We start from the raw sequence: 17434 nt of genomic DNA on the forward strand, positions 1-17434 counted from the left end.
AAACAGAAATGTTTCCAAAAAGCTAATGAAAAAAGTTTATTATTTAATGGCCAAAGAGACAACACTGTGCTTTTGTTTTAAACTGTTAAATAAGGAAGCATCATAGTGCAAAAAAAAAAATAAAAAACATAACCACTGCAATGACCCAGTTCTTAGCAGTAGTGGTGCCTGATGGGATGCTGTGATTGATGCTTGTGCAGGTTGTTCTGGCTACACCCTTATGGGATTAAATGGGGTCACCACCAACAGGGACTACAGCAGAACATGAACCATATGATGTAAACTGTATGGAAATGGGGTAGAAATGGCAAAAAGGCAGCATATGGATTTTATAGTGAACAAATGATGTTTTAAGGGCAAAACTGACCTGCAAAGAAGTTCATTCACAGAGAATTCTATGAGGAAATGACCTTACCTGATTAGGTTAATAGCCTGAAGCACTAGTTCAATATAGCATGCCATTTCTTTTGTAAACTATAGTATGATTCAGTGAAAAGAAACCAGAAAATAAAGCAATATATGATTTAATTCCTCTGTTTCATCATGCCTGGGTTCACAACACCAAGCTGGAGAAGATGCTACATTCATGGCTGCATTCACTCTGCACAGTCTACAGCTTGAGCCTCATTCCAGTTAAATAAAAGGAGAAGGAGACAGAAAAGCCATTACAGCCTACAGTGTGGAGGTGAAGCATCCTATCAAAAACAGTTCTGCTGCCAACGGCTTTTGTATTTGAAATCCTTCAGCAGTAATGAGATCCCGACTATTTCTTTGTGATTTTTTTTTATTTGACAGTTTTCCCAACAAACTCTTGAATCTAGAATTGCATTCAATTAAATAATGTTCCTATTGGTGACGTTTTCATGATTTTCAAACCACTAGTAACACACTTCATTGAATTCCAGTGAATCTGATGCTGCAGTAAGCTGCAGATGCTCAGTAACATCAAAACAACCACTGCTTTCTATTCGTCTACATTTTAATCATTCATGAAACGTGTTTTGCGTTTTGTTTTTCAGAGAAAGCTGAAACAAAATGTGGTGAAGACAGAAAGAGAGACAAAAGGAGAGAGGTGAGCAGGACGAGGTGCAAAATGAAGAGAAAGGAGAGAAGCAGAAATCTCCAGACAGCTGAGCACCTTTGCACTCTGAATGAGGGGGAGGGGAGGAGGGGGGGGGTGAGAAAGGGGGGAGCACGATGGCCAGTCAGCGCTGTGACAGAACTCCCAAGGGCTCCAGGGTAGTGTATATGCATGTGTGTGGAAATGGACAAAAGTGTGCGAGACTGTGTGTCTATGTGCATGAAGAGGGGGCAGGGCAGGAGGCTTCTATTAATAGCAGGTTTTCCCCAACTAGCAGAGTACACGGGGCTTGTTTAAGGATCCAGTGAGGGAGACATGTTAGCAGCTCTTGTAGAGCAGAACTGATCATTTATAGATGGCTTACACTGCAGTGTTCTTCTCTCATGAACTTACAAGTCTCAGAAACAGGGTACAGTAAAGCCAAATTGTATTCCTACAGGTACAATCTACACAAATGTGCCCCTCAGGGTTCATTATTAGGGTTCAAGGTAATTATGGGTTCCTTTAAAGACACAATATGTTCACAGGAAGCAAAAGGTACATGTACATGTCTTCTAGATATTAATATCAGTAGACAGTCAGTGTTCAACTGTTGAGCAAACGATTATCTTTTCACTTAGGTTTTAAGATTTATATAAGTTAAATGAAAAGCATTTAAAATGTCTCAAAAGGAGTTCATTTAAGGTCAGTCTTTCAGTAAAAAGCATATGCATCCTCTATACCCTACTTATTATATATTAGTCTATTTATTTCATTTTCCTGTGTGATTTAAATAATTCACTTTTCATCCAGTGGTTTGTTGTTTGTGGATTTTATGACTTTTCGATTTGCTTGTGAAGCACAGTGAGCTGAGATGTCTTCTGTAAACTTCTAGTTTTCCTTCATATCACCTGCAAAAATTAGCATGGTTCTCCTTTGTGGTGCTTCCCCTGCTTTGTTTTTATTGAACAACTAAATAAAAAGTAGCGCAGGAGGAGAATACAGCTGCAGTTTCTTGTGGTGACTGAAAGTCAGCCAGCAAATATCCACTGCTACCACTGAAAGCTGAAGTAATAAATGCTATAAGTGCTTTGCAGTGGTCTCACTTTGTGATGGTAGTGTGAATAAGGGTGTTTGGTCCAAACAAACACTGCAGCAGCTGATTAAAATGCCTTCAAAAAGAGGGGAAATATCTCCTGAATAAGCTGTTTGCTCGGTTACCTGCAGCTCTGTTTGGCAGCACTCATCAAATCCTCCGCACTGTTTACGCTGCTTCCAATTTTGTAAACAAAGTCAGGTGTTTTTTCTGGTATTCTGAATCATTTGTTATAAGGCTTATTTGTGTGTTGCGTGTAGTAAAGATAATTTACGACTGCTGTTTCTGTACTGACTGGAAATATTACTTTTAGTGGTTTATAAAAATACAAATGAAATTTAAGAAAAAGCTCATTTTGATAACAAAGCTCAGTGTTTTTCAAATGAATATGTAACCCAGGAGCTTCAATATTAATTTTCTAGTATTGGAGAAGTACTGATATGCAAACTTAACATCTTTCTGATGCTCATACATGTACAGCAGGCTACAATATCCAAATCTTTTTGCCTACAGTTTTCTCTGACAGATCATCCCCAGGACCGATTGACTGTTTTCACCCATTTTATCCCTTCATCCTTGATTTCAGTTACTTATTCCATGTCCATGAAAAGGCTGAGGATACATTATATTACACAAAGGTTCCTTTTAGCCTGAGGAGAACTGTGCAGTCGCTGTCTCAAAATGCAGCCATGCAACTGCAATAATTAGAGGAGGCAGTGAACATATTGTAGCAAAGGTTACAGATTTAAAAAACCTTCTCAAGACTATATTTAACAGAACTGTGGCTGGAAATACACTGAATGCTGAGCAGTGAGAAAACTTCTTAACACCAAAAGGCTGAGGATGCGCTGATCCTGCACATATCCTGCATGGAACATACTCCCGTCTCCTATATGACAAAAAAGCTACAGTCCATTGCAGCTTCACAACAAGGGCAAATCAATGACAACCACTTCACTGTTTCACTGCTGTGTCGATGTGTTTCGTCGAGCTCGTCGAGCAGAAACGCTGCACCAGGGTTTTATTTAGACCGCTCGAGCTGTCATCATTTCCTGTGTTTGATCCTTATTTAATTCTAGTTTTTGTGTTGCTGAAATGTCAAACGACGGATCCGTGATGATGTCGACATTGTTGCAGTCACCCATTACATGCACATACTAATGCACACACAAAACAGATGATCCAGAACACTGCGTGGGGTAAGAGCAGCTAGCAGGATAGGCTGAGATGGAGCCTGAGGATGGGGGTCGGAAGAGGAGACTGCATGCAGAGAGGTACGAGCACAAGAGGCTCTCTCGCATGAGTCAGGAATGTTGCGTAACAGGAAGAGGGGAGGGAATGGAGGCCAGTCGTGTCTCCCTGCCCCTCCCCCAGCATGACACAAACCCAGAGGGAGAAAGAAGGGGAAAGGAGGTATAGATGGCAGCCAGACTAGGCAGCAATTCAAGTCGCAAGTTTTCTAATTTTGCTCCACTTCCTTTTAGAATGATCCATCATATGCACTGGCTAATGTGTTTGTCTGAGAGCTGGAGGGAAAATGTTTTGAAAAATGTAATAATTTTTAATATTTTGAAAAATTATATACAAGTAGTTATTTCATTGGCTTTCTTTAATAATTTGCCCTTCCGCCTCTTTCCTGTTTCTTCCATCTTTCCTTTTCGTCGTCATCACTGAGTTGGACCTCTCTGTCTTATCGGTGGTAAGAACTTGCTGTTGTTAACTGAGAAGTATGATTATTTGTGGCAACAAAGTCCAGAACCAATGGGTGATGTCACTGTGACCATTTCCATCTTTTATATACAGGCTACATTCATGAATACCATTGGCTGTCGTAAGCATACATCTTGATGAACGTTTCTGGTAAGGTCTTCCCAGATGAACAAAAGTGATCTTGTGGACCTCTGTATCTGGACAATTGAGCATGTATTTTCATGTATTACACATATACAGTAACTCATGCTCTGGGTGTTACCATACTGAGTGATAATCTTGCATAAATGTGGCACTAATCATTTATAATAAACTGCAGCAGACTCTGTACAGACCAGCTTTAGCTGTATGTTCATAATTTCTTTTGTACATTGACTTTTCTGACATGGATTCCTGGATCAGAAAGCAAAAATGTAAAATGATGAATTTGCTTAATTTGGCAGAAGATCGACTCAATAACAAGGTTTCACACAGCTCTCCATGAGCGATATAGAATTTCATGTTGAATAATTTAATATGACCAACATGAAATCAGAACAAAGATGTTTACTAGATTTGAAAAAGACATTTTGTTGAAGCCAAAACTACAAAAAAATATTGAAATGAAGCTTAACTGTGATTCTGAACCTTATACTGCAAAATCACTGAGGAATCAAAGACATTATGGGGAACCCTTCCTCTTGTCCTTGAAGCTGGCAGATTTAAAAACATCCAGGAGGATAACGGACTGTGTGAGTTATGTAAATTAGAAGACGTTCTGTCCTGATTAAGATGCAAGAATATCCAAATCTTTAAAATTCAATGTTTTGGTGCACTGAGGGCGACAGAATGAAATGTTCTTTTGGGGATATGGGTAAATTAGCCCTTCTCAGGTGGCATCATGCTTTTTGTCTTATTTTCACTTCATGGCCCTGATTTCTTTTTATTTATTTGTGTCTCATAAGCCTGTTTGGGCTGTTTCCATTGATTTATGCATAGCCCAGTTAATCAATCATATAATACTGTTGATAAAAACATCCTGCACTTAATCAGAATGTCTATCATCACCAAAAGTTCAAATTAATCTGAAATGAAAGTTTCATACTGAAACAAACTTTGAGCACTTGAACTGTCAATCAGAATTAACAGGTAATGTTTGTACAGAGGACACTTTTATGAACCCATGATGTTCACTTTAAACACCACAGATATTCAACATCCACATCTGCTGCGACGATGTGCATCGAGCAGCATACAGTTGAACAGTCAACACCCCTCTGAGAGGAAATTATGTAATCAGAACGCATCCAACTCATCAACATTACAGTAAATAAAACCAACAACACAGAGTCCAGGCAGAGCTCTAACAGGGATCTGTTAATGGATTCAGCAGTGCTTCAATCAAAATCATGCGTCACTTTCACTGAAGTGTATTTACTTCTCCTTTTTCTTCTTCTTCTTCTTCTTCCTGCCTTTCGGGGCGACCATAGCACATCATCTGCCTGTATCTCACCCTATCCCTAATATCCTTCCCTGTCACACCACCACTCTGCAGGTCCTCCTTCACTACAGCTATGAATCGTCCCTGAGGTCTTCCTGTTTTCCTCCTACCTGATCTACTATCCTTCTTCTGCACATCTTTCTCAATTTGTCTCCAAACTGCTCATCATGAGATTAAAAATGTAATGATTTCTAGTCATGTCCATCCTGGTCACTCCCAATTAAAACTCCACCATCTTCACACCATACTTCTACTGATTTTCATTCTTCTTCTCTCCAGAACAAACCTACACCTCTCCAGGTTCTCACCACAGATCACAATATCGTCTGCAAACATTGTGGTCCACAAACATTCCTGCCTGATCTCATCTGTCAGCCACTGAAAACAATACGGGCATCAGAGCTGATGTAATCCTAACCCCACCTTGAACCCATCTGTTACTGCTACCACACACCTCCTCACTGTGTTGAGGTACCCATACACGTCCAGCACCACCCTCAGATACTCACCCTCACTTACTCAGGCCTTTGGTGTACAGCCAATGACAGATGGCGTGGTAGGATTCGGAGCCTGACCAGATATTCTGGGTTTACAAAGGTAAATATTTAAACTATCTACTCTAAATTTAAAGGTGCAAAGAAAAAAAACAAAGAAAATGTGCATTCGAATATACATTAAAATATACATTTTACAGGAAGTTCAAGACTGGTGTGCCCTGTCCATGGTACTACATCATTACTTTAGAGCAGGGGTCCCCAATCCCAGTCCACGAGGGCCGGTGTCCCTGCAGGTTTTAGATCTCACCCTGGGTCAACACACCTGAATCACATGATTAGTTCATTACCAGGCCTCTGGAGAACTTCAAGACATGCTGAGAAGGTAATTTATCCATTTAAATCAGCTGTGATGGATCAAGGACACATCTGAAACCTGCAGGGACACCGGCCCTCGTGGACTGGGATTGGGGACCCCTGCTTTAGAGGGTACCAGCACAGAAACAAGCGGTTGGACTCCAAGAAGGTGCCTCATTTTCTGAGTGTGAACACACACACACACACACACACACACACACACATGCATACACATAAATACACACATTGTATCCAGCTAAAAACAGCTGAAGTGAAGCAGAGAACACTATGTTTGGACTGGCTGAGCGTTCGATTTTAAATTCTGCTGCTGCTGTTCAGGAGCTGCATGGGCAGTTGAATCTTAAATAGCTGTAGTTCCACTGCCAACGAGGCCGTCGAAAACCAATTACCAGGGAATAAGCTGCAAAGGTAATGGCTAAGATGAGGCAGAGATAAAATGTGAAGTGGTGGCCTACGCTGCCAAAGGAGGCACACAGATAAAAAATAAAGAGAGAGAGACAATACAGAGTAGACTAGTTGAAAGAAAAGTTGCACATTGGCTCTTATGTAATCCCCCCTCCTGAGTGTTGACAAGCGAGCTCAGGGCAAGCAAGAGAGTGAAATCTGGATGTCTTACCCAGCATGCCTTTGTTGGGCTCGGAGAGACACATGTCTATTTGAGCACTGGGCAACACGAAGCCAACAACAAAGATCTCCACACCATCTGCCATTAGTGCCAGGCCCAGGACAAAGTAGAGCGTCCACTGGAACTTCCCGTGGCCACACTCCTGCAGGATGGCCTCATACTGCTGTGCCAACTCCTCCTGATCTTTTCTCCTCTCGCCCTCATAGGCCGAAAGATCCCTGAACTGCTGTGCCTGTGCGGCTGTCACGCCATCCATGCTGCCAGCCTTCCCCGATTCAGCTCTCGGGATGCCCTGGTACTCGCCCTCATAGATCTCGTCATCCTCATCGTGTCCTTCAGTGGAGTCGCTGTGGCCTTCTTCATCATTGGCACGGCTGTCGTTGCGATAATATCCGCCATCATTGCTCGGCACGCCAGCATAATCGTCGTCGTCATCTTCCTCTTCAAATCGTTTATAAGAGCGTTTGGTGTACTCATCTGTCATTTTGTCCATGCCACGCCCCACCTTCTTACCGACCTGCTTCTTAGCAACTTTGGCAATGTCCTTGGCGCCACGGACGAAGTCTGAGCGGCTGTCTCTGTAGCGACCGTCATCGTCCATCTTGGATATGTAGAGGTGGTGTTGGTCAGTTGCTGCAAGGAATAGGAAGTATCAGGAGCAGCCCAGGCACATGAGTGTGCAATGGGTATTTATGTGAGCTGATAAATTCAGCACTGAGGACAGCTCCCAGCTCCACTGCACTGCTGCTGCTGCTGGACAGAGTCGGCTCAGACACAATAAATCCTGTGGAAAAGCAAAGAAAAGAGTAGAGTTAGCATGAGTCATACAATACCTGTCAGGCAGAGACACATTTTTAAACAGTCTAGGTTCAAGGTAATTAATACTGAAATGCACAGGACCACAGGCATTCACATCGCATTGACATTTGCAGGACATATTATCTGGCTCAGCACTAATGGTTGGAGAAAAAAAAAGGACATGACAGCTTTAAGAAGCTGACAACTGAGTCTAGAGCTCAGTGGCCTATATTAATAGTTATCTCACAGCTCTCTCTACAGCCCAAATCACTCTGTGGCATTTACAGCGGTGCACCACAGAGCTACCGAACATATAATGGTCCATGCTGTGACACAGGTCTGTGCAATTAACAAGCAAAGAGCTGCAGCAAAGGTCAGCATATACAGAAAGTACCGCCGTGGTGGGGGTTAAATTCAAGTTTACCCCAAGAACACTTGTGATTATAATCCATGTACTGTTTTTAAATCCAGACACTGAATACTGGAAACAGTCAGGCAATCCCATGATATCACAGTCAGAATATAATACTACTTCAAAATGGTCTGAAGAGTCATTCCCACATAGAGGATTCCCTTTTCAAGACATCATTAGGTATTTATAAAATATTTAGTTTGTACAGAAAAGAACTTGTCTTTCCTCATTGAGTCATAATTAGCAATCCTGATTGTATCAGCAGGACTGCCTGCTCTTTTTCATGGCACCTCTGTCTCTGTGAAGCTGCTCTGTTTTGTCTTACTGACAGGAGCATGCTGTGCCAAAGGAAAAGGCTGTAAGCTCAACAAATAGACATAATAAACTGAGCATTTACTGTATGATCAATTTGGCATCCTACGAACAGTTCCCGACTGGAAGGATTAATGTGATGATTCACCACATTAAGAAGGAGATAAAATGTGTCTCAATTTATATTGTGTTAAATACTGGACACATTCGCCTCTTTGAGTCCTTAGAAATCCTCAAATGGGATCTATTTCACTGTTTCTTATTTTCTATCACACATCCATTCTTATAATGGTGGATGCTCACATGAACTATAGCAAGTCTTTTGTTTATGAGGGGCAGTCAAGAAGTTTGCTTAAATATTGATAAAAAGCTTGTTTTAGAGGGGCTGTACTGAGGCCTAGCGTAAGACAAACAAGTATTGTTATGAACTATTCATGTAAATCATGCAAAGCTACTCTAGTATAGTCTAAGAATAATAATATGTATTTAGTGAGCAGGTTATTAACCCTGTAAATTATTTAGTGTCCAGTGGATTTAACTAGTCATCTTACTGAAGTGAGGTCATTTATTCCAATTTCCTGTGGTGTCAGTCTTTGCCGTGGTTACTAATTAAAAGGCTGCACCCAATGACACCCATTAGTGATGGTGTAAAGTTTAACAGGGTTGTAAATCAAATAATTCTGAGACACAAAATCTCTCCATCCCATTGCTTCATCTTAAGAAATCACAAGCAAACATGGAAGCTAATAAAGCCGTGACATCTGCCCGCCATGCAGAATTTCTCCAAGATTGTTTACTGTTTGCCTGCAGCGATGACAAATCTTCGACATGTATGTGCTCAGGAGAACAGGCAGAGATGACGTGTCCTTGGAGAGAAAGTCTCTGAGGGTCGACTGCAGCTGTAGCAGGCACTGAAGTAATTTTAGTAGCTTTCCACAGTCTCTTTAAAGAGAACTGCAGCAGCAGCAGCAGCAGCTCAGTGGGAGAGAGAAAGACAACGTTCAGCCTGAGGGATCAAGCAGCTCCGAGCGTCACGACTACAAACGCTGGCTGAATGTTCTGCAGCAGGTCAAAAGAACAGCGCTATCTGCCTGCTTAGAGTGAATATGATCAGTACAAGCACACCATGATGTAAATATTCAGTAGTGTGAAATATTCAGGTCACAAAGGTAAAAATGATCAACAGTTGAAATTCTTACAATCTTGTTTTACTGAATTGTAATAGTTACTCACTAATTATGAACACTAACCTGAAGTGTTCTCAAAAAAGTATAAAGTATTCTCTTCCTCGCTTAGTCCCCTGTTATTGTCTTTCACAAAAAAATATTTAAAAATATTATTGGTACAAAATAAAAAGAAATTATGTGTGTAATTATTTTACGATCTATTTCATGGCTCTAACACGGAAGTTACTCTTAGTAGTCAAGAAGCTGGCACCAGTAATAACAAAATAAAAAGGTTCAAATGATTCTTTAAAGTTGTCATTTTGTGACATTAAAAGGCCCTGGAAAACCTTCTCTCCTGTTGGGGGGAAATATTGGACTTCATAAAAAGTGTACTATGTTGCCCGAATGTTCAGGGAGTGATCAGATGTGCAGAGAGAGCTCGGATCAATAAATCAGTGGACAGTGTAATTAGAGAAACATGTCAGGCACTACAGATGGGCAGTATTAAACAACACTGGGTAAGTGCCAAGCTAACCTCATTATCATTGTTCCTGCTCATTATAAATAACACTGGCCCATTTGTAAAAGTGTTAACAAGTGCACAATGATATTATTATAGCAAGAAAATTACAGATGCAAAACAGGGGGCAGGATGTTAAATACTGGGAAGGTAGGAGGGAGGGAATCCCTGAAAACTTCCTGTGTAGCCTCGGGGGTGATGAACAGACAGACTGCCGAGCCAACATCACACGACCCAGAGGTCTGCTGGGACAACTGAGTGTCTAAGAACAAGCTCAGTGAGAGCCAGCTGAAAGCAAAACCCAAGGAGACGAGAGAAAACTGCATCAGTGAGATCCTCTTTCACTCTGGCTGTCAGGATTAGAAGAGAACAGCAAAATAAATGCAGAGGTTACAGAATACAAATCTACTTAAATGGCACCTGTATCACCTGCATGTAAATCCACCTTCTCCCTGCTTTCCTGTCTATGCTCTGTACCTCTCAGAATGAAAGGTGAAAAATGTCAAAAATAAAGTTAAACCAAGATCTTCCCACAAGGACGCAACAGTGAGACAGAGCAGTGCTCTGAGCTACATGCTAACATGAAAAGGCCCTATGCATCCAACAGTGTAGACACATCACACAAAAAAGAACAAATGCCGATATTATGCCAGCGCTAAAGGAAAAGTCAAAGGATCCTTAAAGCTGTCTAAGGAGCTTGGAAAGAAAAGCATCTGGACTTCTTTAAGTTGCTTGAAGATGTTTCACCTCTCATTCAAGAAGCTTCTTTAGTTTTAGGGTCAAATGGTGGAGAGTCCCAGATTTAAGCCCAGTGGGAGTGTCCCCCCGGATGGACCAGGATGTGAGTGGGCATTAAGGCGTGTGGGAAGGGATCTCAGAACTGGATTATAGATGGCAGACCACCAAATGTCTACCTTCGCCTCTTCACCTCTGTTCAAAGATGGTCGCTCACAGTGGCTATAGATGGCTTCTTTCACCCCTTTTTCAAACTGTCTTCTCCGTCCAAAATGTGAACACTGGCATCTTCGAAAGAGTGACCTTTGTCCTTTAGATGCAGGTGGACACCCGTGGAGGTGGCTCTTCTATGTTGTGCCATGCGTTTGTGAAGTGGCTGTTTGGTCTCTCCAATGTAGAGGTCTGAGCATTCCTTGCTACACTGTATAGCATACTCTAATTGTTAAGCTTGTGTTTAGGAGTTTTGTCTTTGGGATGAACCAGTGTTTGTCTGAGTGTGCGGCTGGGCCTGAAGTACACTGGGATGTCGTGCTTGGAGAAGACTCTCCTGAGTTTTTCCGATACAGAGGGGATGACAGTGTTGTTGCGTTTGTCTTTCTGATCCTCCCTAGTTGGTGTCTGATCTTCTTTTCTGTGCTGATGAAAGCCCAATTAGGATGACTTCTTTGTACTAATCTATAGCTTGAGCTATCTTTTCTAAGGAGCTTGAATTCAGGTATCTGTTCTAGTTCAGCTTCTTCCAGTGTGAAGAAGCTGATTCTTCCAGTATTTTTCCCACCACTGTACTTTATACAGGCAGAGAACTAAGGATTAATGACTGCTGAACTGCATCAGTCACAAACACACAGGGGTCAAAAACACAAACACTTCAGATTGAACTGCAGCGACAAGCAGTCGAGGTTACATCGATTTCTTGTGTACATAAGTTAGTTGGGCCTCAGAGGTACGGTGCAGGGTCACTAAATTTCTCACTTAACAGTTCTGCTCAAATCAAGTGAGAGAAAAGCAAATATTTGGAGCTGAGTTATTGCTTTGGATTTTTTGGCTTACAGTGAGTCCCTCAGGTCGCAGACTCTGGATGGATTTTGACAGAAACTATTCAGGTTGCTGCACAGATTTAATTATTCTTATAGTTCATCCAACATCACTTATTGGTCCACCTATCCATCATCATTCGCACTGAGGTTATCTTAAACAGACTGGAGATCTTTGTTTTCCACACATTCACACTGTGAAGCGCAGCATCACAGCACGAGCAAATGCTGTGAAAGGCATTTGGTGCTTGGTCATCAGCCTGGATCTCATCCTGCTCATTGCTCATTATTAGTCTTCACTTGCATGTTTGTGTTAAGTGAATGACCAATTCATGGAGCTCCAGCCAGGAGATTCAAACATGTGTTATTAACAAGCAAAACAAGCATCAATGTCGTTTCTATAGAGATACAGCAGGCAGATAGAAAATCAGAAACATACGGAGGATAAAGGCAGTACAGACATATTAACAAACTGCTTTGTTTTGGTTGCTCAGCTTGGACTCACATGTTCACCTGCTGCTAATCAATCTGTTGCCTGGTCAGCAGTCCCACGAATAAGAAGGTTAGAAATGTTGAAGCAGAAGAAACTGAGAAACTCAGAAGTTAGTCCACACAAATGTGTAATGGGAGGAAATAATGCCATGATAACATTTTACATTTAAAGGGTCAAAGATTGGCTTTACTGTGACATAATATTCAATAATCCTTTTAGCCATTATTCCACCCCAGAACGCAGCACCGGACGCCAGGGTGGAGATCATATTTTACACTGACACTTTAAAACGGGGGTCTTCTCTGTCACTGGGTTGAAGATGTGTGTGAAGAATCTACACATCTTTGCAGATTCGTATTTGAAAGCAGTGACTGCTTATCAGATTTAACAACCAAGCATAAAACAGTTAAACAGACCTTTTATTAAATTCTACAGACTCTTTTGTATATAACAATCTGACAAATATGGATATGACCTGCATCTTAACTGGCTAGTTGAGTCAACCAAAAGTCAGTTTTGAAGGTAAAAGTGGGTCTAAACCAGTACTAGCAAGGTTTGGCTATAGTAAATTGGCTGATTAGTGTATAATTTTTAATATGATTGGAACTTACAATATGCAAAAGATTAAAAAAGTAAATAATGCCATTTGGTCTCATATTGTCCGACATCAATATCAGAACCTGTTTGTAAGTGTTACCTAATTAACACACGTTATTAATAAAATTTAGAATTTAGCACCAACCTGATGGTGTTGGATGAATTCATATAATGAAGATAACTGCCAGAGATGGGCGTATAAAGTGTATATGGTTTTCCCCCTTTGAGTCTAAAGCTTTAACTTCCTCTGATCTGTGTTTTAGAAGCAATTTTGAGAGCGATTCTACCAAGAACACATTAAGAAACACGTCAGCCGTGATGGCTGTGCTTGCTGCTGCAGAAAAAGATGAATTTCACGGCTGCAAAGAGAGAAGTGATAAACCTGAGACTCCAGCTTTTATCCACCATCCTGTCTGAATCACTGTGCGACAGAGCAGGAAGACACTTTGTCTGTGTTCTGTAGCGTAAAGACTGCAGCACAAATTAGAAAGGATCAAAGAGATGATCTGAAAGGGAAAATATACACTCTTAAATGGACTGGAGTACAGTGCATTCAAGTGTTTAAATGCTGACTCATCCTAATGAAGTGAGCTGCCTAAACACCGAAAATGCTTTGCAGTAGAAGAAGTCATTTGAAATGACAGCAGCCAGTCAAAACAACCAGTCCACTCTCTACCTTTATGACTTGTGACAAAAAAGGACATGGAGGCGGGTCTTACCACTGTGTTAGGCTGTTACTATCACTGTTGGTAACATTAACTCTTAACTTATTTCTGACCTTTTGATCCTGCATCACCTTAGCTACGTCACATGTCAGATGACAAATTTGTTTGTCTGTTTCTCTATTTTTAGCCATTATAGAGCCACAATGTTCTACATCCATGTTTGCATATGGCTCAATCTATTATCAACCACTCTTTAAGAAGCCAACCGAATAACTGATCCTCTTTCATCACCATGGTCACAACCTTTGTACCAGGGGACTCTTGAGGCCCATCTGAATATAACGAAGTATCCCATCACCTTATGATAAGCCTTTCACAAGCCGGAGACGCTGAGATGAGAGTGTGTTCTGCTTGACTCGCTGCCTATGAATAACAAACAGTTTGGTGGAGTGCATTTGTAGGGTTAGTGTGCAGCTGTGGCTGCTTCCTCAGCACTGAAAATATCTCCCTGTTCACAGATTTTCAATAAATATACACTTTTGCTGGCCTTTGGGAGTTTTACAGAAATGGCTGGCTGAGTTGTGCCGTGCAAAGAATTATTGTGAAACAAAGCATTTTCCCAAACTGCTCTGTCATCTCCGAAGACGTGTAAAATGATAATAAATTAACAGTCAAATGGGGAACCGAGCAAATACTCCGCCTGTCGTTGGCTGCTGATGAAAGACTTAATTATGTAATCCTATTTTCTTCCAGTGAGCAGAGACAATGCCAGAGGGTTGGGAAGCACTGCCTTACACACAGCCACACATGCAACATAAAATGCGGCAGCCTAAAAGCATGCTAACAAAACAAAAAATATGGGAGTTAAATAAATGATGCTGTCTTGGAGCTACACTGCAGTCTAGACTGCACAAGTCACACAGTTACAAGTCACACACTCGGGTGGAGGAACTGCTTCAGAAAATAGAAAAACATCTGCTTAAACAACTTAACACATGAGGATCTTAGTTCTAATAAATGAATATGCCAGTAGGCTACTTATGGTGAAAGCCATATTTGCATTCAAGGCCAATACATTTTCACCATTAACAGCTCATTCTTTTACCACCAGCTGCAGAACTGGTAAATGAGTACGTAATTCAGGAGCTGGTGGAGACAAAGAGAGCTAAAAGGAGCTGTGATATTGGACGTACGGTTGGCATGTGGTCAAAAACATGAATCCATAAATACTGTTGTTACTTGTGGTTCCTAAATGTGTATGAATCACAGAAAGAATACAATAGATGGATGTAGCCTTACATCGCACATGGTTTGTGTATTTATGGACAGGTCCCCACATTTTGACACAAACATCGATACCTCAGTGGACCCGAGGCTCATAATCACAGACAAATTTGAAGAAATGGCGAGACGAGCAGAGTCATCGATGCAAACCTGCAGCAAACTTGACCTTTTCCAAAGGCATCAAACACAGCATGCAGCAGGTTGATAACTGTCTTACCTCAAATTAAGCTATCTAGACACATTTTTGGCTGCCATAGTCTCTCACACAGTCTTGCTACTCTCACTCTTTGACCAAGCAGTGAGGTGTGGTCTCTCATTTCCCGCAACAGCACAACTACATCGCGCACATTACCAACCAGGCCGCCTGCCTAAAAGGTCTCTGCTGGTAAACTTGTCCAAACAGTTACAACACCACAAAGTCAAGAGTTCAGTGACTGAAATAAACTAAGGTGGAAGAGTGCAGACAGCTAGCGGAAATACACGTCAGTCAAGGCAGAGTGTTATAATGATGCATACCTTTAAACCTTAAATCTGCATTTTATGAAAATTCACCTTCTTTTGTTGTTATGTAGGAGAAAATCAGCATTGTTTATCTTTGTTCTAAAGTCAGGCATTTTCTGACAACTTGTCACATAGCGTAATATGTTATGGGACCAAGAATGTGTTGGCATTTTACAAACAAGCCTATGCAGCTTGACATCCATTTGAAGTAAGCCCCAAGTGGCCATTTGAGGAACTGCAATCTTTGTGACTTTATTTGCTTCACTTAACAGATTCGCAGGTTAGAATAAAGTGTTCATGTGTTAATATATTGTGACCAAAAATTACTTAAGTAATGAATCTCAGACAAAGTACATCAGCCCTTAAATTCTGAGCGCACCTTTAAACCTGCTCCAAATAAAAACCACTACAGGGATAATGGAAGAAGCATAATGTTGTTTGTATCTGTGAGAATTGACCTTTTAAAACCAGACTTTGGGGTTTCCCCTCGTTAAGACAAGATAATGTGATCATTAATCTGTTTTGTTGCAGCTATCCATATAACCGGTGGTATTTTAAACTGTAAGCCTCACTGATATTCCTTTCAAAGAGCACTGGAGATTCCCATCTGCCACTAAATTAGTCTAAATGATGAGGCACTTCTATCGACAGCAGCGTATAACCACCATTCATAACGCTCGCTGATGGCCCTGAGCTTTCAACAGTTACTCTTTCATACAGAGAAAAAAAATCCAAAGCATCTGTTAAACTGAGCTAATAAAATGGATGTTGTCATTGACACCAGGCTGTGGCACGCACTGATAAGAATGAGACATTTTATTTTGTGGAAATCCAAGACCCACTTAGCAGCAGACAGGTTTCGGCCCAGAAAAAGATAAGCAGTGGTGTGCTGAGAGGAGATGGATGAGGTAGAAGAAACCAATGCAGAGTTCATCGCGCAGCAGCATCACCCTTAAACCACTTTATAAAACAACACTGAAAACATCATCTGAACAGACTGGCTTCGATCAGATCCCATCACACTTGACACACATGTTACACAAGTGAAAAAGAATATTGAGCACACAGATCACTGCTATTAAGCGTTGATCTCAGAACCACCCAGATAGAGGCTGAAAATTGGCCATTATAAACCAAAGACTGGTGTGGGACAAAGTTCAGACCATGTCAGAAAGTTATTGATGTCCATCTCACAATGTGATCGCAGCTGCAGCCTACTGCAGTGAGTTGCCCTCGGCTCTTTGGAGAGCATCTTTGCAACAGTTTGTTTTGGTTTCCTGAACCACAGCTTCACTGGTTGGTTTGTTCTCATCAATCAGCAGCTGTTTATGACAAGTGTTGTCATACTCTTCAACCTGATACAATAAACCACCTGATCGTCCTCTCCACCCAGACAGGACTGGGCTTTTTAGGCTCTGCACTGTGTTCGTTAGTGACCTGAGAAGGATTCATATATCAAGCCCCCAATTAGGTTGTGCACTGCCAATGCAAACTGATTATTGGCACCAGAATTTACATGAATAAGTGAGTTTATAGGATAAAGTGAAAGACAACAAGAGGTCATAAAACTCAGTGGGACAAGTGCAGTGCAATTTAGACAATGAAGCACATGCAACACTCACTGCAAAGCCGTGTGTTTTCCAGAGTCACATAACGTAACACCCCCCACCCTTCACTGCACATTGTTAATTACCTGTCGTCATCAACACGTAAACCTTCACCTGCACTCACCACACCTCTCTGTCCTGCTTCTAAAACACGACAATCCTATAACCTGAAAGGTTAGCTGTCCCATCATCTCTCCACTTGAGTGGTGAAATGATTGCAGAGTTATTACTGAAGATCAAAACTTCTTTAAAAAAAAAAACTACCCTCACCAGCATTTATGTTACTTGTTGCACAGCTTGCACAATGCACAATATGGCAATCCATGCAAAATATAACAGTCATTACATTAAAAGATAACTTGCAACGATTTTTGCAACTTATTATAAAAAGCTAACCAACATGAACCCAGTAAATATTCATAATTATTACCCAAGCTCTTATTGACACACTGAATTTTGTTGCGCAT

At 41.2% G+C, this 17434-nt stretch overlaps 1 protein-coding gene across 1 annotated transcript in view; it reads right to left on the minus strand.

Moving 5' to 3' along the window:
• Window positions 1-17434, minus strand: part of sv2a (synaptic vesicle glycoprotein 2A) — a 47686-nt gene that overhangs the window by 20841 nt on the left and 9411 nt on the right. Inside the window, exon 2 of the mRNA XM_082551711.1 lies at window positions 6835-7627. Within this exon, the coding sequence (XP_082407837.1) occupies window positions 6835-7444 (610 nt within the window). The 5' untranslated portion in view covers window positions 7445-7627. The remainder of the gene's footprint in view (window positions 1-6834; window positions 7628-17434) is intronic.

Source organism: Aulonocara stuartgranti, assembly GCF_965226115.1.
Source record: "Aulonocara stuartgranti genome assembly, chromosome: 11".
NCBI lineage: Eukaryota > Metazoa > Chordata > Actinopteri > Cichliformes > Cichlidae > Aulonocara > Aulonocara stuartgranti.